Below are 23,360 nucleotides of genomic sequence, written 5' to 3' on the forward strand. Positions count from 1 at the left end.
AATATTCAAGATACTGTAATGGAGTATTTTGCTGTGATATTCTACAGTGAGGTGACAAAAGTCATGGGACATCTCCTAATAACATGTTGGACCTCCTTTTGCCTGGTGTAGTGGAGCAACTCGATGTGGCATGATCTCAACACGTTGTTGGAAGTCCCTTGCACAAATATTGAGCCATGCTGCCTCTATAACCATCCATAATTCAGAAAGTGTTGACGGTGCTGAAACTTGTGCATGAGCTGATCTCTTGATTGTGTCCCATAAATGTTTGATGGGGTTCATGTCTTGTGATCTGGGTGGCCAAATCATTCTCTTGAATTGTTCAGAATGGTCTTCAAACCAGTCGTGAACAGTTGTGACCCGGTGACATGGCACACTGTCATCCATAAAAATTCCATTGCTTTTTGGTAACATGAAGCCCATGAATAGCTGCAAATGGTCTCCAAGTAGCCAAACATAATCATTTTCAGTTAGTGATTGGTTCAGGTAGACCAGAGTACCCAGTCCATTCCATGTAAAAACAGCCCACACCATTACGTAGCCACCACCACCTCGCACAGTGTCTTGTTGACAACTTGTGTTCATGGCTTTGTGGGGTCTGTGCCTTTCTTGAACCCTACTTAATTGACCAGGCCACAGTTTTCCATTCATCTGGGGCCCAACCTTTACGGTCATAAGCCCAGGAGAGGTTCTGCGGTCGATGTTGGCCTGTTGCCAAAGGCTCTTGCGTTGATCGTTTGCTGCCATAGCCCATTAACGCCAAATTTTGCCACATGGTCCTAACGGATATGTTCGTTGTATGTCCCACATTGATTTCTGTGGTTATTTCATGCAGTGTTGGTTGTTTGTTAGCACTGACAACTCTTCACAAATGTCACTGTTCTCAGTTGTTAAGTGAAGGCTGTCGATCACTGCATTGTAATGCCTGAAATCTGGTATTCTCAGCGTACTCTTTTTAATGATTTCTGAAGTGGAATTTCACATGCGTCTTCACTCAAACTACCATTCCACATTCAAAGTCTGTTAAGTCCTGTTTTGCAGCCATAATCACATCAGAAAACTTTTCACATGGATCACCTGAGTAAAAATGACAGCTCCGCCAATGCACTGCCCTTTTATACATTGTGTAAGCAATACTACCACCCTCTGTATTTATGCATATTGCTGTTTCATGACTTTTGTTACCTCTGTGTATTTATACTACCAGCTGCGACAAGTATTTGTTTTCCTACCTTACACAATAACGTGCACTGAATGCTCATCTTCGTTGCAGTCCTACTTGGAATTTACTTCATACAATGAGGCTTAAAATTTTAATTCTTTGCTAATCGAAATCTTTTCAGAAATTTATGTGTGTACTTGTTATTATTTCGTATTGGGTTACTTACCTTCTTAACCCTGCTATTCATACCAATTTTGATGCAGAAAATGCAGAATGCATCTAGGAATTGAACAGAGGTTGTCTGCTTTTCAGCTAAACGCCTTGATCACAGTGCCAGCGGTGCTTTCATTGGATAGAGTTTACCTTATGGTTGCATAGATGCAGTCGAATAAGTTTCATTCTTTGGTTTATAGGAAAATATGTTTTTGTGAGCACCCATATGTGAGAATAAAAATGATCAAATTTTTCGATTATCTAGTGATCCCGTTGCTTTCCAGTTGATTGCACGTCATGAACTATTGGGGTAATTTTCTGAAAAATGGATAAGTATTGAGCCAAAATGTCTTAACAGTATTTAATTTAGATTGTACACCACTGACCTGCCAAATATGAGCTAAATTGTTTGACTGTGTACGGGGCCTTCCTTTATGAGATTCATGGAGCTGAGATCTGACTGATCTCTCTTGATTAGTCAAGGTTTGTCTTTGTGGTAACATATATAAGAATGTCACTGTTTGCAGTGTAGTGAGTAGATTTTATTAGAAGGGAGCTCATGTTGTTGCAAAAATATTCGTCTTAGGTTTATAGTGGAGTGTGTCTCAACAAGTGTATACTCATGTCTCCTTTTCCAATGATATGGTCATCTTGGCACTAAATTGAATGTGATTTTGACTGGAAGGATGTCGGTGTGCTAATGTTTGGTGTCTTGTAAACTATACAATTTAAGCTTTTGTGGTCCAGATAACTTATTCTGATGAACATAAATTGTGCCTGTCTTTCTTCATTAAGTTCCAGTGTACTTATGACTTTAGGTTTGCAGTCATACTGTATATATGCATTGACACTCCCAGCTTGAAGAAACCTATATTGTGGACATGAGCAGATGCAGAGGATTTGTCTCTCTTTAGCTGCAAGGCAAACAGGAGGACTTATGAAAGACTTACTGATGAAAAAATGGATCAGTTCTTTGTAATGTGCAGAAAGGTGTTGAACAATACAGTGCTCAGATGTGTACTTCTGGGTGGCTTGCTGCTGGTGGCAAACCTTATTCAAGATGACAGCTTTTGGGTGTACCATTGTTCTAAGTTCAGTATGTGTTGTGATACGCAAGAGTGTTGCACCATGCCATCACAGTGTATAACAACACCATTAGTCACTGAATGATAATTTTGATAGGACAGAAATAAATTAGCTTGTTCTCTCTCACTTTGGAGAAAGAACACATGCACTGACTTAAATAAGCTGTGTTAGAGATTCAGTTTTTGTAGAAGTTAATTATTCTCCTAAGATCTCTAGAGGGTATTGGAGTAAAGCCCCTTTAATTAAAATCCACGTGTTATACTTCTATGTCCTTGTGCTGTTTGGTGCTGTTGGAAAACTTGTTTATAGTTATTACAGTGCTTATATCCCCATTGGGAACTTCTTGGATATTTCTAGAAAAAATCGAGTCACTATTATATTACCTAGTATACAAAAGAAAGTAAATATTAATCTGTGCAGATTTTAATATTAATTTTCTGAAAGTTCCGGATGAAGGAAATAATTTGGAAGATTATTTGATACAGATGATAGGAGTTCTGCTGTTGATTTTCCCACCAAAATTGCACAGGAAATTTGAACACTGATAGACAGCAGATTTGTAGCTGAACACTCAATCAGTGACAGAGAGTGCTGATATAATAGAAAGGTATCATTGAAAACAGAGTGATCAATGAAGACACACCAAAACATTTCAACATACTGTTACGAAGAGCTGACAGATGTGTTGTTTATAGTAGTGTGATAGATGTGTGTTAGAAATTTTGTGTGTGTGTGTGTGTGTGTGTTTTAACAGCTGCTCTCTCAAGAAACAAATAAAGTGTGGCCCTAGTGAAACATAACAAAAAAAAAAAAAAAAACGTAGGTTTCAAAAGTAAACAATATATTGCAGAAGGAAAAGGAAATTACATGAAATCATGTACCAACAAGCGGAGTGATTTTGGACAGTATGGTTTGTTTGTTCTTTCCTGCCACTCAGCAATGAAGTTCTGCCAGTTTTAATTCTACATACCTATTATTTTAAATGCAAGATTGTACTTCCCAGATTCTGTGACTTTTATTTTGGGTTGAATGTTTACCTGGGTAAATATCTGATGAAAACATGCTCACTGTTGAAAGTTCACACAGTATTATCAAGTAGAAACTTTTTATTGTTGCGACCAGTGGAAAAGTATTATAACTACAGTTGTCAATGAAGTCAGTAGCCTATGGCATTGAGACAACTGCTGTACAAGTTTGTCAAGATATTCATGTAAAGTTATAAAATAATGACAGATTTTACAAAACTGAGTACTGTGTTTGGGTGATTTCGGACAATGCTGAGAATGTATAACAACAAGAAAGGTGCTAAAGTACAGTGTAATTATGACCTGCAACTTTTAGATAAAGCTGTTCATTATATTCAGTGTGGCAAATTATCATATAGAAAAGTGTAGCCACAAATATTGGTGCAAGGGAAGTATGTGTGAAATTCTTGTTCCCACACAACAACACTAGACACTTATTTATGTTTCCTAAAGTCCCTACTAAAGACACAATACAAAAAGAACAAGTTTTGCGAGTACTTCCTATACCAGTTCAGAAGAGAGGGATGTTTATTTTTAGAGCAGATGTGCTTTAGACTCGTAGGCCATTGTAATGTTTTAGTCAATGTTTGAAGTGTTTGCCACTTAACTTTGAATGTTGAGTAAGAAAGTTAATTTTGATTTTTTAGTAGAATTTCTTTATATTGTTTTTGTTTTTATTATTTAAAGTTAGAACTGTACAAATATGCACTTTAATTTGTTAGAAACTTAGAACTGACCTTTAATATATAAAATTTATCATCTCAGTCTTTATTACTTGTTTGTAATGATGGGCATCCTTAAAATGTGTGAAAAGTAACTAAAATCAAGTAGGAAGAATGTAGAATTTAATTTAATAAAAAAATCAATTTATGTCCAAATCCCCTCTCCAAATACTTTGTAACTATGGATATATGTTAAAAAAACTTGGGCCCAGTATCACCCCAATTTATGGGGTGACACCTTGTCTATCTCAGGCAAATATAGGTACACATAGACCATCTGTTTTTAGGATATTGTATTCATTATACATACACCTCACCACTTCTGTAACATAAAATGGAATCTAACATAACCTATGCATGTTATCGTGAGAATAACCTAAAAACTGTCCAAAATCACGCCATTTCACTGCACCTTAAGTGCTCAAGTATGACCTTTTTTCATATTACAACAAATACTGTCCTGACTAAAGCAAAGTGATTAAACAATAAGAAACTGTAATGTCTAAAATTAACAAATCAGCCAATAAAATTAACAATGTGTAGACAAAAGATAATAGAGAAGCCTGAAAATCAGTTAAGGAAAGTAAGGACTGGGTTATTAAAGAGAATGATGAAATAATAAATGTTAGCAGTCAGGTTACCAACATATTTGATAAATATTTTCCGAATGTAGCTCATAAGATTTATGTGGATAATTCAAGGGATAAGTCAATAGAAAATGTGTGAAAGCAGTACCATACATATGCAGATTAGTCTCAGTTACTCAATCCTCTGTATTATGTATGCAAGAGCAATAAAACACCAATCATAAAATGAAACTTAGTATCAATTTGGGGTTTAAAAGGATCACTCAACAAAAATTCCATTTTTTGATTCAAAAATCAACTTATACTACAAAATTTAAGTGATGAAATCATGCCAGCCGATAATTTCTATGATCTGTGAAAAGCATTTTCTTGTAGAGTTCACAGTATTTCCTAAATAATCCCAAATATTGTGGCAGCAGACATCTTGTAGGCAACTGGTTTTAGTTCTGTCTAACTAAAAGAATGCTGACGGCCACATTTAGAAAGGGGGCGGGAGTGTATGTAATGAAACAGCATCTTTTTCATGTTATGTATAAACGATATGCCATAAAATGTCCTAGAAGTTGAATTAGTTCTCTTTGATGACAATGCAACTTTTATAATCAAATGTAAGAGAAATGTCAGCCCTTTAGAATGTAACTAAAATTGTGTTGAAAATTACCAATTGGCTCTCTGCAAATATATTATCATTAAACTAGGATGGAACCCAGCACCGCAAGTCTGTTGGTATATTTCAAAGATTGTGCATAAATTAAGCAACTGATAGAGAAGTCTAAATAGAACAACTTTGGAATAGGAACTTATGATCTTGGAAGTAATCTAGGATCAGCGAAAGCTCTGTAATGTCAGGAACAATGAGGACAATAAATTGCATGGGCACATCACTCCCCTGATGTGACACTGCTAGCTTTTTTCTTGTTAAGAGCATACCAGAGCCTTGTGAATGTAACACCAGTTCTTGATGAAGGAACACTTCTCGCTAAGATACTTGTATTGTGTGGTGGGATTTGTGCAATGCCTGGTGCACTTTGTAGAGTGCACCAGTATTTTCTGCAAAGATGTTACACCTGTATTGAAAGTGGTGTTAACTATTTTGAAGAAATTCTGTAATGTACAACATAGTTGAGTAAAAAGTAAATTATCTTTGCTGAACTTAAAGTGAATGTGCATAGATTATTCTTCTCGTTCCTGACATTCCAAAGCTTTCACTGGCTCTGGATTGCTTCCAAGACAATAAGTTCTTATCCCTTTTGGAGCAGTCTCTGCGCAGCACAAATACCTATTCCCACACTTTAGAAATAATTCATATGTGGGAAATCTATAAACGAAGCAGAGTATTCTAAATCCTTAGAAGATGAACTGAAAAATCAACAAATGGTGCAGAAATCATGCCCCTCTGTCAGTCTCAATGATCAGATCAGATGTCCTCGCAGGAATCGGAGATGATCAGCTCGAAGGGAACAATCTATTGATACGTAATCAGCATGGTTTCAGAAAACATCGTTCTTGTGCAACGCAGCTAGCTCTTTATTCGCACGAAGTAATGGCCGCTATCGACAGGGGATCTCAAGTTGATTCCGTATTTCTAGATTTCCGGAAAGCTTTTGACACCGTTCCTCACAAGCAACTTCTAATCAAGCTGCGGGCCTATGGGGGTATCGTCTCAGTTGTGCGACTGGATTCGTGATTTCCTGTCAGGAAGGTCGCAGTTCGTAGTAATAGACGGCAAATCATCGAGTAAAATTGAAGTGATATCAGGTGTTCCCCAGGGAAGCGTCCTGCGACCTCTGCTGTTCCTGATTTATATAAATGACCTGGGTGACAATCTGAGCAGTTCTCTTAGATTGTTCGCAGATGATGCTGTAATTTACCGTCTAGTAAGGTCATCCGAAGACCAGTATCAGTTGCAAAGCGATTTAGAAAAGATTGCTGTATGGTGTGGCAGGATGGCAGTTGACGCTAAATAACGAAAAGTGTGAGGTGATCCACATGAGTTCCAAAAGAAATCCGTTAGAATTCGAATACTCGATAAATAGTACAATTCTCAAGGCTGTCAATTCAACTAAGTACCTGGGTGTTAAAATTACGAACAACTTCAGTTGGAAAGACCACATAGATAATATTGTGGGGAAGGTGAGCCAAAGGTTGCGTTTCATTGGCAGGACACTTAGAAGATGCAACAAGTCCACTAAAGAGACAGCTTACTCTACACTCGTTCGTCCTCTGTTAGAATATTGCTGTGCGGTGTTGGATCCTTACCAGGTGGGACTGACGGAGGACATCGAAAGGGTGCAAAAAAGGGCAGCTCGCTTTGTATTATCACATAATAGGGGAGAGGGTGTGGCAGATATGATACAGGAGTTGGGATGGAAGTCATTAAAGCAAAGACGTTTTTCGTCGCGGCGAGATCTATTTACGAAATTTCAGTCACCAACTTTCTCTTCCGAATGCGAAAATATTTTGTTGAGCACAACCTACATAGGTAGGAATGATCATCAAAATAAAATAATAGAAATCAGAGCTCGAACAGAAAGGTTTAGGTGTTCGTTTTTCCCGTGCGCTGTTCGGGAGTGGAATGGTAGAGAGATAGTATGATTGTGGTTCGATGAACCCTCTGCCCAGCACTTAAATGTGAATTGCAGAGTAGTGATGTAGATGTAGATGTAGATGTAGATAATTGGGCATGAATTCATGTAGATACTGCAGATAAACAACTGAAGTGGTCTATCAATCAATCATTTGCAAAGAGTTAGTATGTTTTAGAAGGTCCTCTCATTGGGTTCATATGTTACTAAGTGAAGGCCAGGTCTGCTGGTACTTTGATGTTTTTCATGAGATATACTGGAGAACGTGGCAATTTGTAATCAAAGATTACCAGTGTGGTGTGAGGATGTAGCAGTGGGAATGTGCCTGTGAAGGCCTAGTAGGCAGTTGCCATAAATGACAGTGTTTTATAATTACAGTGTCAACTGATTCAATTCCTACGGGTATATAAAAACCATTACTTCTGCCACTCTTGGCTCTTTGGTTCCTCTGGACCGACTCATCCATTAGGGATGTCAGCTATGTGTATCCATGTAATTCCCACACATGCTTAATGCCATCTACTCATCTTTCATCAGGGTGTCATCTTGGTCGTACCTTATCTAACAGTCCAATTTCAACTGAAAAATGGGTATGTTTCATCTATGTTCCAGTATGATTTGTTACTTCATCTTTTTCTCATTTTATCAACCTGAAAGCTTTCTCTGGGACTCCTCAGAATAGTTACAGTGATAGGATATCTCCGTATTTGATGCTTTTTTTCAATTGTAGAATGCACCAAATTAAGTTTCTGTTTTGTTTCCTCCTTACTTCCGTACCTTCCAGTTGTTACTCATAGCAAATTTTCATTGTATCTATTCATATCCTTGTGAAGGCATTTCCAAATAGTTTGGTTTAATTCAGCATATTCCATCATATTCCTGTTATCATTTTCTCACATTTTCAGTTGCTGTGGCATTCCATTTGAGCGTTTTGTATTCTTTGCTTTCTTTTTAATGTGTACCATCTTTTGTTATTTCTGTGAGTGCCTGTGTTCAGAAATGTCCTCATTTGTTAAAAAAGCTGTTGAATTTGTTGCTTAATTTTATCTGGTATACATGAATATTCTTAGATAAATTCCCACAATCTACATATCTGACTTCTTGCATGAGGAGTCTGTTTCTTTTTTAGATTTGTACTTATCTTTACCCTGCATTTTCTGAGTGTATGGTTACTTAAATTCTTAATTGGTTTGAAATGGTCACATTGTGTTCTAACATTACTACCCAATTCTCTAAATAGAAAGTTTTTATTTGTCGCAAGAACATTTTCACATTTCAATTTACTTACTTTAAAATATGAACCCAGTATGTACCACTGAGATCAGTATTTGATAAGACACTAGTTATTATAAGACAATGTGAATACTTAATTTTGATGTTAAATAAAGAGGTCCTGGATTCTTCAATGTAAATTAATAGCCTGAGAGCTTTTGTATATAACTTTACATTTATTTTCTTCAGGTGCAGTGGCCGCATCCACAAATTTAAACAACCTTCACTTCCATTTTTCAAATTATTTCAATTTCAGGTCTTGATAATTACAAACCTTCCTACAAGTACTGCCTTATTAACACTTCAACACCGAGCGAGGTGGCGCAGTGGTTAGACGCTGGACTCGCATTCGGGAGGACAACGGTTCAATCCCGCGTCCGGCCATCCAGATTTAGGTTTTCCGTGATTTCCCTAAATCACTCCGGGCAAATGCCGGGATGGTTCCTCTGAAAGGGCACGGCCGACTTCCTTCCCCATCCTTCCCTAATCCGATGAGACCGATGACCACGCTGTCTGGTCTCCTTCCCCAAACCAACCAACCAACACTTCAACAACCAGGAACTGACTGTACTGTCTTCAGTAACTGAACTGTCGCTGTGCAGGTGCAGCCATTGTATTTGTAAAAAATAGCAATTCAAAGCTACAGGTGCATTATTAAAACAGTTGCTTTAGTTATCTTACACTGACAAATGATACATTCACAAACCTTCAAAAGTAACACTGTGCTTTGCAAAAAGGATTAAAGGGTTTGACATAAACACATTTCTCACAAAACTTATGATTCCAGAATGAAATTTTTATTCTGCAGCAGAGTGTGTACTGATATGAAACTTCCTGGCAGATTAAAACTGTGTGCTAGTCTGAGACTAGAACTCAGGACCTTTGCCTTTCGTGGGCAAGTGCCCAGCCAACTGAGCTATCCAAGCATGAATCACTAGCCATTCTCACAGCTTTACTTCCACCAGCACGTCGTCTCCTAGCTTCCAAGCTTCACAGAAGTTGCCTTGCAAAACTAGCAAGACTAGCACATCTGGAAAAAAGGATATTGCAGAGACATGCTTAGCCACAGCCTGGGGGACAATTCCAGAATGAAATGACGTTTTGCAGGAGAGCTTCTGTGAAGTTTGGATGGCAGAAGATGAGGTACTGGTGGAAGTTAAACTGTGGGAATGGATTGTGAGTTGTGCTTGGGTATCTCAGTCGATGAGCATTTGCCTGTGAAAGGCAAAGATCCCAAATTTGGGTCTTGGTCCAGCACACAGTTTTAATCTGCCAGGAAATTTCGAATTTATGGTTACCTATTTCTTTTAAAACTGAGACCTAGTGACCTGCACACTTCTGCAAGGGTTACTTTTGAGTGGTCTCCATGATGATCAGCAACTCTACTGTACTGTATTGTAAGTGGTATAATTTAATATTTTCTGATGAATCAGTGTTTACCACTGTAAATGAAAGTTCGGGATAAGTATATAGGCCAATTGGTGTCCTTTTTGACCCCAAATACCGATATATCCAAATGTCGTCTAGCAATAGTCATGTGGCTGTGCAGTATGGGACTGGGTATGTCATTTAACTTCTACAGTTCAGAAGAAAGTTATCATCATTGAAATCAGTGGATCATCATGTGAAGCCTCCCATTAACAGAATTCGGTGATATAATCATGCAGAAACCTCAGTATTTGTGCTGGTGTTGTTGTCTAGACTGAATAACCAGCTTTTGATAATTTCAGTCTATTGCTAGTCTGTGATGAAATTAATTTATTATTATTATTAATATTACCATTATTATTATTCTTTGTCAAAAATATCCCATATTGGTGGGCTAACAGCAAATGTTACTTCCAATTTGATTGTACTTGCCACAACAAGTGACCCACACTGATTTACAATGCAGAAACTGTTACATCTGTTGTGGAAAATTAACTACACATTATTGTAATAAAGGGATGTTTTCCAAATAGTATGTCTCTCAGAACAAGGAAAAAAAAACTGCTAGTCTTGGAAGCTGTATAAGAACCTCTGTATCCTTTCATAGAAAGCCCACAAGTTGACCCTTCAGCTACAATGAGGCCAGCAGAAATTCCATGTTAAGGATTTATGTAATGCATCTGTTCCCACCAACACTACATTTTATTTGCAGAAAACTTTTGTACCTTCTGAAATATGTCAAGAGTATAGACGTGATTTGCATCAGTGCTTTCCTGAACTTTGACGCTGACTACGAATTCCCACCACCATTTTTTGTGCTGTCCGGTATATGTAGGCCGTCTTTGAATTACAGGATGTTTGTGAGAGTTTCATGGTCAAGCAATTCTAACAGATCATACTATAAGCTTTTTCTGATTGCTACTATTTTTTCAAGCACTCTTAACTGTTCAAAATAATTCTCATTTATTCTTCATTCTCAGTCACACATTTTTAAGTGCATGACACATTTCAACATATCTGGATCTTCTTAAGATCTAATTCAAAATAAAACAAAATATGAACTGTCTATTATTTTACAATGAGTTGAAAAGAATAGTACATAAATGTAGAACTTACTTGTCTAGTTGCATATGCAAGCTGTCATGTCTGTGTCAGAATCTCAAATCACAATACTTTATTTTGCTCCTGCTCTCAGTGTGTTAACTTTGTATCTGCTGGAGGTGGGGGAGAGGAGAGGGAGGAAACGGGGAATAGAAGGGGGAGGGGAAAAATGGAGTGAGGGTGATTGGGAGAGGGGAAGGAAGCAGAGAGGGGGAATGGTAGAGGTGTCACAAGTTGAACAAGAGAGGGTCTTATGCTAAGATTACAAAAATTATAACTGTATAAAAATTCTCAGTGAAATAAGTAAAGTGTAGAACAGTTGTTGTGTAAACTGTAAAATGCATAAAATTGTGAAACTATAAAATGTAGTGAGGGGAATTGCGAGAGGTGAGAGAAGATGGGGGAGGGGAGGGGTACTTTACGTAATTCTGCTTTTATAATTTTACTGTTTGTTCTTTCATTGTTCTATACTTTTAATATAAGACCCTCATGGTTTTATACCAGTGTTTCATGCTTTTAATATTGTAAGACACTAATTCAGTTTTAGTCACATTATTTCCTCTTTTATACACTCCTGGAAATGGAAAAAAGAACACATTGACACCGGTGTGTCAGACCCACCATACTTGCTCCGGACACTGCGAGAGGGCTGTACAAGCAATGATCACACGCACGGCACAGCGGACACACCAGGAACCGCGGTGTTGGCCGTCGAATGGCGCTAGCTGCACAGCATTTGTGCACCGCCGCCGTCAGTGTCAGCCAGTTTGCCGTGGCATACGGAGCTCCATCGCAGTCTTTAACACTGGTAGCATGCCGCGACAGCGTGGACGTGAACCGTATGTGCAGTTGACGGACTTTGAGCGAGGGCGTATAGTGGGCATGCGGGAGGCCAGGTGGACATACCGCCGAATTGCTCAACACGTGGGGCGTGAGGTCTCCACAGTACATCGATGTTGTCGCCAGTGGTCGGCGGAAGGTGCACGTGCCCGTCAACCTGGGACCGGACCGCAGCGACGCACGGATGCACGCCAAGACCGTAGGATCCTACGCAGTGCCGCAGGGGACCGCACCGCCACTTCCCAGCAAATTAGGGACACTGTTGCTCCTGGGGTATCGGCGAGGACCATTCGCAACCGTCTCCATGAAGCTGGGCTACGGTCCCGCACACCGTTAGGCCGTCTTCCGCTCACGCCCCAACATCGTGCAGCCCGCCTCCAGTGGTGTCGCGACAGGCGTGAATGGAGGGACGAATGGAGACGTGTCGTCTTCAGCGATGAGAGTCGCTTCTGCCTTGGTGCCAATGATGGTCGTATGCGTGTTTGGCGCCGTGCAGGTGAGCGCCACAATCAGGACTGCATACGACCGAGGCACACAGGGCCAACACCCGGCATCATGGTGTGGGGAGCGATCTCCTACACTGGCCGTACACCACTGGTGATCGTCGAGGGGACACTGAATAGTGCATGGTACATCCAAACTGTCATCGAACCCATCGTTCTACCATTCCTAGACTGGCAAGGGAACTTGCTGTTCCAACAGGACAATGCACGTCCGCATGTATCCCGTGCCACCCAACGTGCTCTAGAAGGTGTAAGTCAACTACCCTGGCCAGCAAGATCTCCGGATCTGTCCCCCATTGAGCATGTTTGGGACTGGATGAAGCGTCGTCTCACACGGTCTGCACGTCCAGCACGAACGCTGGTCCAACTGAGGCGCCAGGTGGAAATGGCATGGCAAGCCGTTCCACAGGACTACATCCAGCATCTCTACGATCGTCTCCATGGGAGAATAGCAGCCTGCATTGCTGCGAAAGGTGGATATACACTGTACTAGTGCCGACATTGTACATGCTCTGTTGCCTGTGTCTATGTGCCTGTGGTTCTGTCAGTGTGATCATGTGATGTATCTGACCCCAGGAATGTGTCAATAAAGTTTCCCCTTCCTGGGACAATGAATTCACGGTGTTCTTATTTCAATTTCCAGGAGTGTAGTTTACTATTGTATGCCCTTTACAGTTTTTCGCATCCATTGGTCTACACTTTTGATACTTTAATGGAAATTTTTGTACATTATTTACGTTTTACAATTTTAGTGTAAGACCCTCTTTTGTTAAACTCATATCATGTCTAGCACTCTCTTCCCCCTCCCTGCCTTCTGTCCTCATCACTACATTTCATAATTTTACTATTTTATGCCTTTTACAGTTCACACATACATTGTTCTACACTTTAAGTATTTTAATGAGATTTTTTTTGCATGATTACACTTTTTGTAATTATAATTTAAGATCCTCTCTTGCTAAACTCATGATGTTTCTACCACTCCCCCTCTCTGCTTCCTTCACCTTCTCGCGTCCCCCCCTCACTCCATTTTTCCCATTTCACCCTCCCCTCTCCCCTGACTGTAGTTAAAAAAACAGTACTCTGGTATGAGTTTCTGGCTTAGACGTGACAGCTTCCTGATGCTACTAAATAGGTAAATTATACATTTATGTATTCTTTTCTACATATTGTAAAGTAATAGATGGTTCATATTTAGTTTTACGTTGTTTTAGATATAAAGGTGATCCAGATAGATAAAATGTGCAACTGAGACTGAGGAATAAATGAGGACTTTTTAAAATGTCAGTGCAGTTGCTGTTCTCTCGTGACAAATATGTTGGCTGTAATTAAAATAACTCTTAACTGTAGTTTTCTTGAAATGTTGTTGCTCAGTGACTGTTCTGTTAAATTTAATAAAAATGTAATGAACTACGTGGTATTTCATATTATAGGAATCGGTGAATGCATTACAGTGTGGGGAACCTGGTCAACAAGAGGAAGAAAGGAGCTTTAATGTGGATACAGGTGTCTCGGTAAGTATTTGAAGCTTGATAATCACTAATTTTGCATCACATGTTACTTGTTTGCCGGCCAGAGTGGCCAAGCAGTTAAAGGCGCTTCAGTCTGTAACCGCGCGACCACTACAGTCGCAGGTTCGAATCCTGCCTCGGGCATGGATTTGTGTGATGTTCTTAGGTTAGTTAGGTTTAAGTAGTTCCAAGTTCTAGGGGACTGATGACCTTAGAAGTTAAGTCCCATTGTGCTCAGAGCCATTTGAACCTTTTTATTTTATTACTGCATATGTTGTAATGCCTGTTCAGTAATATATGTCATAGCCTTAGTGGTGGTCGTGGTTTAGTTAAAAGTAACAGCAGTTGGCGAAGTCTAACTAGAAATGATATTCTAAAATAAATAAAAAATAAATAAATAAAAAATTGTGAAACACTGAAAGATAATTGAATAATTGGTGACAAGTGTAAGTGTAAGTTGGTAAATAGGCATTAGCATTGAAAGGAGGTGGAAATTTCAGCAGGGAGGATGAATATCTCCTGATGTGAGAACAGGAACAGCTGTGAGATGTGAAAGACAAACAGAACCCAGACTTCTGACTGGAGTAAGCATATAAAGTTGAAGAGATTGATAGTGAAATCACCTATAGTTCTAGATGTGAAAGATTCACCATGTTGTTGCTACCCAGAAAGTGGTGTACCATAATTTCTATGCAAATATTCTATGAATTTTCATGTAGTGTTGTGTGATACTGTGAAATTTGATGGCATTGCAACTATTTAAGCTGAAGTATATGTTTTCCTCAGAACTAATGGTTTCCATTTTAAGGTTAATTGCACAAGTCATAAATTTCTGCATAAAAATGGGAAATTTTGTTCATTACCTTTACTGTTGTACTGCAATATGCTTTTAAAGATTTTGTTCAACTTTTGAACCAGATACAATGCACAATTGTTTGTTAGTGCATATCTTTGATGATTAGTCTCAAACTTTTATTGTTAGAATTGAAGAAAAATGAGTATCTATCATTTATGAAACAATTTTCTGTATAAAAAAAAAGTGTAATGTGGTTTGGATGCCAGTTGAGTGAACTCTGCACCACCACTATGTAAGTTGAACCATTACTGTATAAACAGATTAAAATGGAGTCATAGGAACAATGATGATATCACATATTTCAAATGCCCAATTGAGGTTTCTAATGACAAAATATTTTGGAAAAAAGTGATTTTATCATGAAAGGAGATCTCAACAATTAATGTTTGTGAGGTTGTTAAGATGGTAGGAGCCTTGTACGAATTGTTACGTAGTATTCTGAATTAAGTTTTGCATATGAAGAAACTTAGTGTACGTTGACTTCAGACAAAAGCAGTTGGAGGAAAGATGTTTAAATGATGTTTACAGAAGTTGAAACATAATCTGAAGGACTCTGGCAGTAGATAAAACATGCATCGACCATTACTCCAGAAACATAAAATTGTTTACAAAACAGTGTATCAGCAAAGGTGAAACTGCACTGAATAAAAGCAAAAGCTGTTGTGTTTTGTATGGAGAAAGTAATGGTGACTGCTTTTTGTGGTTTAGGTTATATAATTGTGATTGGTTACTTGGACTGAGTGTCTATTTCCATAGTTGAAGTGCAGTCTGTGAAGGTACATTGCACTGGTTTCACCGCACGAGTTGTGTCTGTTTTCTTACCTCAAGAATTGGCCTGTTGGGAAGAACTTTTCAGTGAATGAAGAAGTTACCTGTGTTACAAACGATCTAGGAATTATATTGCAAAATGATAGAAATTGTGATAATGTTTTTTATGTGAACAGAAATATTAAACACTTAATGGAATTGGATATAATCTGTGTGTAAAAAAGATTACACTTGGAAGAAACCCTCCTTTTCTTACAGAATAAATAAAATGAAATTGTTTAATAACTTCTTCGCAAAACAGTATTGTACACTAGGGACAAACTGAATGAGGTAACACTGTTCTAAACAGATTAGCCATGTGTTTGACAGGATAGAGTGTCGAGTCTTCATCTGATCTTTCTGATTTAGATTTTCCATGGTTTCCCTAAATTACTTTAGGCAAATGCCATGATCGTTGCTGCCATAAGGCCATAGCTGACTATCTGTCCCGTTCCTGTCTACAAGACCTGTAAGCATGTAAATGTCTGTGTATATTAATGCTGTAGTATTGTTATGTTTAATCTTTAACTACTATGGATGGTATTGTTATGTTTAATCTTTAACTACTATGGATGGTTTCTCAGACCACTACAGCTTTTTTGTCTTGTGATATTTCATACACCCCTGTGAAATGAAGTAGATTCTTCTGTGTACCTTCCTATTGGATGGCAAGTTACGTGAGCCAGAAATCTGGCATTGTTGTTGCAATTTGTTTGTTATTTTTTGGGCCTTGAGAAGTCTCACAGATGTACCATAGTGTTTGTGTGTAATGTTTTTGTTGAATGTTACTGTTTCTCCATGGTAAGGAAAGCTAGGCCTTCTATGCAATGTTTACTATGTGAGAATGATGTAAGTGTTCAAGAAAGCCTCAGTGAGTTCTCAGATGAAGACTTTGATGACAGTGACAATGACCCTGATTTTGAAAGTTTCTTGATCACAATACTAATTTGGAAGAGGAAACTAGAAGTGATAAAGATGTCACAGCACAGGTGATGATGATGGAGAAGAATACTTCTTTGGTAAGAATAGAAAGATGTTTTTGATGGATAAAACGGAAGCCGCTACAGAACAAGGTGATTCAACATTGTCTTGCAGCTGTCTGGTCTGCAACAGATTCCAAAAAGTCTTGGAGAAAACTTGCTGTTTTGGGATATGAGCCTCAAACACAGAAACAGTTTTTTTGAAAAACAAAAATTATCAGCCATTTGTTGTCCTTGTTTGAAGTGGAAAACAAGATACCCATGTTGACAGTGTAGTGGTTTGATTTTGTTGAAGAATTGTTGGAGGGTCTGCATGAAAAACATGCACACTGAACACAATTAAAATTTTATTCAGGGCTTCAGGAGAATACAATAGGTAATCACTTCCTTCTTGATTTTTAAAATAAAAATTTGGCAAAATTTCGCCTTTGATAGAATTATGGGGTGGTATAATTGCTCTAAGGCTGAAGTGAGGAGAAGTAAACACAAAGCTGATTCCAGATAAAATTTGTCATAAGTGAAATATGTTTTTCCATACAGTTATGTTGTGAATCTGTAATGCTATCTCCCTGACGATAATCTGTGAGTGAGTAGAGATGTAACTAAGTGCCATTAGTGTTATAACGTCAAGTTGAACACATATATTTCAAAAACAATACAACACATGTAAGTCACAGAGCAAGTAGACAAAGTAAGACATGTGTACACGGTAACAGTCATATCAGCACTGAGTCCAAGTCTAGCGGCTGCTGGCTGGCTGGCTGGCCGCTGGCTGGCTTGCCGCTGGCTGGCTGGCCACTTAGGTGGTGCGGCTGCTGCATGGCTGGCAGACAGCGCCGCATGTAGAGGACGCACGTAACTGCGCGGCAGCACTTTGAAAGATCGGCGATTCACAACACTTTTCCCCCATTTGAATTTTTTGCACTGGTCTTGATGGAGGTGGCCTGTAGATGGCTAACGTCCATAGGTGTTGTTTGACTGGCTGTAAAGTCGCGAGGAGGCGACTTCCCGTATGGACGGAAGTGTCCCTGATGATAACGGGTCGAGATGACAGGAGACGTAGGGGTCAAATCTGCTGGGGCCCCGTGCACCAATCTGCCCGTTGCGGCAAGTCGGTTGCTATAACAGGAGACATGGGTGATGTGTCGGCGTCCGTAGGAGAAGGAGGCGAGTAGAGTTGCTCCGACAGATGATGGTCATCTGGTTCCTGCATGGGCACGTCTCCTGGTGGCGTCCGTTCTTGTGCTGGCACCAAGATGATGGTGAGAGGGTTGTGTTGTGAGTAATGAGAGATGCCAAGATCCTGAGAGTCAGGTAGAGCTGAAGGTGGTGTAGCGGCATTCGGAACAGGTGTTGCCTGCACACAAGGCCGAAGCTGGTCCGAATGACGCACTGCAACACCCGTGTCTGTCTGGATTTCATACAGGCGTCGGCCAGGACTCCATTTTGACCCCCTGCCATATCCCCGTACCCATACAAGGTCGTCGGCGGTGAACCGGCCAAGCGAAGGCACCCGCGGCCGTGAGGTGGAAGGCCGCAGAAGATGAATTAGCGTGCGGGGCTGTCGGCCATGTAAGAGCACTTTGAAAGATCGGCGAGTCACAACAATTGGTTTAGTAATATATAAAATATAAATAATCTGCAAACTTAGCTCTGTTGTAGTTTTCAAAGTTTTTGAAATTCTGTATTGTTTAAAAAATTGAAATTCCTGTTAAGTCTGTCTCCAAGAAGTGTAACAAACAACAGGATGTCCCAAAAATAAAAATGCAGCCTGAGAGACCCCTCCATAGTAAGTGTGTTCCTATTAACATCTATAGTAGCTAAGGATTAAATTGTAATACCATGACATTTCAATATCTTTGTAAAAGTGATCTACGGACGAATACTACTACTACTACTACTACTACTATAGTTCAATTAAAATTACTTTTGTGGTTGACGTTTTAGTGAGTTGAGTTGTAGGGACCAGGCATCAACCAATCGTAGCTGTTTCTCTGGCTCTATGTGCTCACTGTGTTGCCTGCTCTGCTGTTACAAGTCTTTCAAGGTGATGTGGATGTGTCTACAGGGTATGGGAGGGAGCAGCAATGGCCAGCCACAGGGGCAGGAGGGAAGGGGAAGGAGCTCCATACATGTACTGATTTTCACATTACACCACTGTAAACATATTTTTGTGCAAATAAGGCAAAACTATATTTGCTACTAAAGTTAGTCTTTGGTAAATATTTTAGTTAGTGTACAAAAATAAGGAAAGAATAATTTCAGATGGTCAATCTGTAGTACATGATAATAAATTAACTGTTTGGTTAAAAGATTTCTTTCTTTCTGTCACATTTTATGATGTAACATCATAGCTTGCCTTTAGTGGTCAAAGTTATTATGATGGTTTGAAATTAAGAAACATACAGTGCTTAACTTGAAGAACTTGCAGTGAAAAATCTGACTGATTTATGTTCAATGGACTTTGCCATATGATACTAAACATGAAATGCTGCCATCATACCAAAATTGTTTTAAGGGTGGGAGGACAGCCATATCTCACTACATTGTGGAGTAAATATAATTTATATACTCACAGTTGACCACTATTTGCCACAGTCACAGTTGTTCCCATGCACTATGCCAAACTCGTGTTTCATTTCGTGTTACTGTTTAATGTGCAATTTATCACATCAGTCACACCTACAATCTAAGCTGGCATTACAGTTATACTGTACTGCAACAAGATTAAATGAAACAAAATTGTATGTTTGGCTCATTAGTGTAAAAGCAAAGTGCTGGTCTGTAAATGGAAATTTTGATAATACCAAGGACACATTCAATCTTTTTTTAAGCTTGCTTTACTTGTCTTAAAAAAAAAAAAAAAATCTGTTCCCATAGTAATGCACTGATAAAATTAATAGCTCTCATTTTAGTTAGTGTAGCATTTTTGTCAATGTAATAAACTGTTTTGTTATTTTATTTCTACATCCATACATGTAAAAAGCTGAGAATTTATATAAATCAGTATCCTTTGAGTTTGGTTGTTGGTCGATGTATTAGATTGCAATGAAACTTTATCCCTGCTATAGGCATACATAACTCAAATCTGTGAATTGTTCTGTAGGTGTTGTTGATATCAAAGAGCCATCAAGAATTTGAGCAAACCTTCAGGATTAGTTATCATTGTAATGTTCTTGATAAGGCACCTACAGTAACTTCCAGAAAACAAGACATTGTCAATTGGGTATAACGAAAAAACATTCCCGTAGCAGATGACTATACCAAGACTGAAGAACTGGATCTTGTGGCTCACAATAAAGCCCCTTACATCAATTTGCTATAGATGAATTGGCAAAACATATGGCTTTAGGGTCCTCATACTGCCATCATGTCACTGCCACTTTAATTACATTATATTCATATGGACTCAAGGGCTACATGGCAAGCAACAACAAAAAAATGTACACAGACAGAAGTGGAACCATTGACAAATGTTACTATAAACCGACCATCATCATATTATCATAATGTTGTTAGACACACGAAGGAAGTGCCCCACCACTAACTACCCCACTACCTTCAATGATGTTAGCAACTGTCTGTAAGTTAGTATGCGACTTTTTCCTTTTTTGGTGCATGCATGGGAAAATGAATGTGTAGTGAAAGTAACATAGACCAACCTATTATTTCGTCAAATTCTAGCTGCAGTTCTGGCAACTAACAGAAGGTGGTGAAAGTTATTCAGTCGTAACTGGCATGCATCTGTTAGTGGAATAGTGTGTAAACGAAAATTCATTTGTGTTCACCCCTCACATTGTTCTTCGCTTAGTTAGATAATTTCTTCATTTGTGATGTGTGTGACTGAATACTTACCTTATTGCTGTTATTTGTCTTTAATGGCAAGTTAATACATTGCTGTACCTACAGAAGCAGTGCCCCACCACTAACTTCCCCACTACCTGCAATGATGTTAGCAACTGTCAGTAAGTTAGTATGCGACTTGTTTCTTTTTTGATGCATGCACAACTATCAATCAAATGAGCATGTGGCATGTTGTGTATGAGCAGGCAACTCTGCTCATCACCGCTGCCATCTGTCAATCACAAAGTAATTTTAATAGGAGTATGCTGCTGCTGCTGCTGCTGCTGCTGCTACTGCTACTGCTAAAGCAAATCACATTTGATACTAAAACACTTCTTTATTTCTCTTTTCAAACATATCCAGTTATTTTCAGTCTACAGGACCATTTTATAGTGTCATCATCAGTATGTGCAATAAATCATATGCAGCAGTTATCTTATAGTATCATAGTAACAGTCGTGCCAGTATAGAGGGATATGCCACTAAGTAAGTTATAACATGTTTGCGTAGTGCACCGTGGGTAGAGATGAGAAAATATAGCATCTGTTTTTGGTGAAATTTGCATCTATTTTTGGAAAAATTCACATCTAATTTTGTTTGTTTGTGAATGATTATATAAACAGATTTAAAAGATTGTCAAGCTATGTGCATGAAGACAAAGACTTAGTGCCTCAAAAGTGATGGGTGGTAAGGGGGGGGGGGGGGGGAAGGGGAAGGATGGCATTCGGGGAACTTTTCGACTGGAGCATTTGCTTTTTGCAAAAATTTCTGCAGTTTTTTTCTGTAGTGGCATTTGTTTTTCTTCTTTTGTTGTATTCAAGCTTTCAACAAGTGCTCGTTCTGTTGAGAAGCAGCAGCATTTTCCCCGCCAGTGAACTGAATGTATCTCTGATTTAAGGTGCTCTGCAATACTACTTTTTCTTTTTCTGCCAAGTGAGATAATTATAAAATCTGCAGAATATTAACTCTGAACTTTTGCAGGGTTTCAAGGCAGTGATACGTATACTTGACAATGCTGCAGGTAGAACTGAGAAGGCACTTAGCATAGAAGTACACCGAAAATAACTTACTTGTTTACTCACATGTTACGGGAAGAATTTTGGTATGGTTGAAATACACTGTTTTGTTTTGCAGTCTCTGTAGTGCAGAGCTTTGACACTAAATACTTGCTGATGACCGCGAGTGTAAACAATTGAGAATTTTCACCACCAGAGGGGAGAGGGGCAGTGCAGGGAAACAAGCCCTGCCTTCATTTCACAGGACGGAAACCTACATCTGTGTTCTATGTTTCTGCGAAAGCAAGACTGACTCATGTTCACAGAAATCACAAATCCCTTCTGGTGTTGTGAGAGTCATAATCAATCCGTAATAGACCAGGATTAGTCTTTTCATTCACTGCAAAATAAGGAAATAAAAGAACGATTAAGAGAGTGGCTACTGGGCTACTGCTGCTGAGGTTTGCAGAATATTGTAAACGAGGTAGTTCAGGCCTGATCTCTAGTGATATTTCATGTAATCAAAGCTGAAAGCATCCACTGCCTACACCTGCCACTTTAAAAGTTTTTGCATTATATCAACTTTTGAACTTCAGCTAGCAGACAGATTTGTGCCTTTCTTTGTTCTAAGATACTAGGTCCAATGGCTGAGTACAACACTGCATTACATGTGATGTTTCTTATACAGACCATTCTGCCACTCACAATTGGAGAATCAAGTTTGCTGGTACACCATTGCATTTATGCACCTTTTTATTGTGCAAACACTTTCTTACGCACATTATCTTTCCATACTGGGGTTCTCCAGATGATGTGCAATACCAGTAACCAAAAATTTGGCTGCATTTTTTATATTTGTATGCACCAAAATTAACAAAGGAGTGTTGTTAAGAGTTTAATAAAATTATTAAATTCTTTATTTACTTTATGGTTTAACAGTGAAAGTTTTGTGATTAGCTAACTCATGCTGAACTTAAGCCACTACCGTAGTTAAGAAGGGGATCAAACTTGTGTCCACTATAACTTTTGCCAACATTCTCAACAAATTTTGAAAAGCTGTTTCTATACTATCTGTCTACAAATAATATATTGTTGAAGTCACACATTAGATTTCTGGAGTATTTGGATACTCAGAAGGCTATTTACATGTCCAGTGACATTGTAATTAACTAATTTTACAATAAGTTACTGGTTACAGCTATAATATGTGATCTGTCAAAAGACATTTGTGTTGTTGAATCACAAATTCCTCTCAAGTGAATTAGAATAGTGTAGTGTGACAGCAAATTCTCCAAAGTGATGAGAAAACATGAACAAATTGTGTCAATTGGAAAGAATCATTTCTTTATCAGTGTTCATCCAAGTAACAAATTAAATTTAGTTTTAGAAATATCCGTTAATGAAATTTACATGCTCATTAACAAAGGTTCATAGCTAATTCACAGCAATCTAATTCACTAAATGCAGTTCAGAGCTTCCAAATTGTTTCAACTTAACATATGCAAATAAAATTAGGATCTAACAGCCCAAAATTGTTGGGGCTAAACCAACGAAACCTTGATAGAATTTTTTTTTAATAGGAGCCTACTTAAGAGCTACTGAAACACCTAAATAAATATTTCTTTGAAATGTGAGTCTTGTCAGACATATTTGACATAAAAATGGCATACATTGTCTGCATTCATTCAGTGATATCATATGGAATCATATTTTTGGTTATTTGAGATGCCAAACTAATGTTTTTCCACTCCAAAGAGTATCATATGAATTAACTGTGGTGTAAATTCAAGAAAGTTTTGAAAAAAAAAAAGTGTTCAAAGAATTGTAAATACTAACTACTGATT

General features: G+C 38.6%; 1 protein-coding gene across 1 annotated transcript in view; it reads left to right on the forward strand.

The window, feature by feature from the left end:
• The window catches only part of LOC126248382 (uncharacterized), a 549,077-nt gene that overhangs the window by 301,624 nt on the left and 224,093 nt on the right, over window positions 1-23,360 (forward strand). Inside the window, exon 18 of the mRNA XM_049949323.1 lies at window positions 13,958-14,038. Within this exon, the coding sequence (XP_049805280.1) occupies window positions 13,958-14,038 (81 nt within the window). The remainder of the gene's footprint in view (window positions 1-13,957; window positions 14,039-23,360) is intronic.

The sequence above is a fragment of the Schistocerca nitens genome, chromosome 3, assembly GCF_023898315.1.
Source record: "Schistocerca nitens isolate TAMUIC-IGC-003100 chromosome 3, iqSchNite1.1, whole genome shotgun sequence".
Classification (NCBI taxonomy): Eukaryota; Metazoa; Arthropoda; class Insecta; order Orthoptera; family Acrididae; genus Schistocerca; species Schistocerca nitens.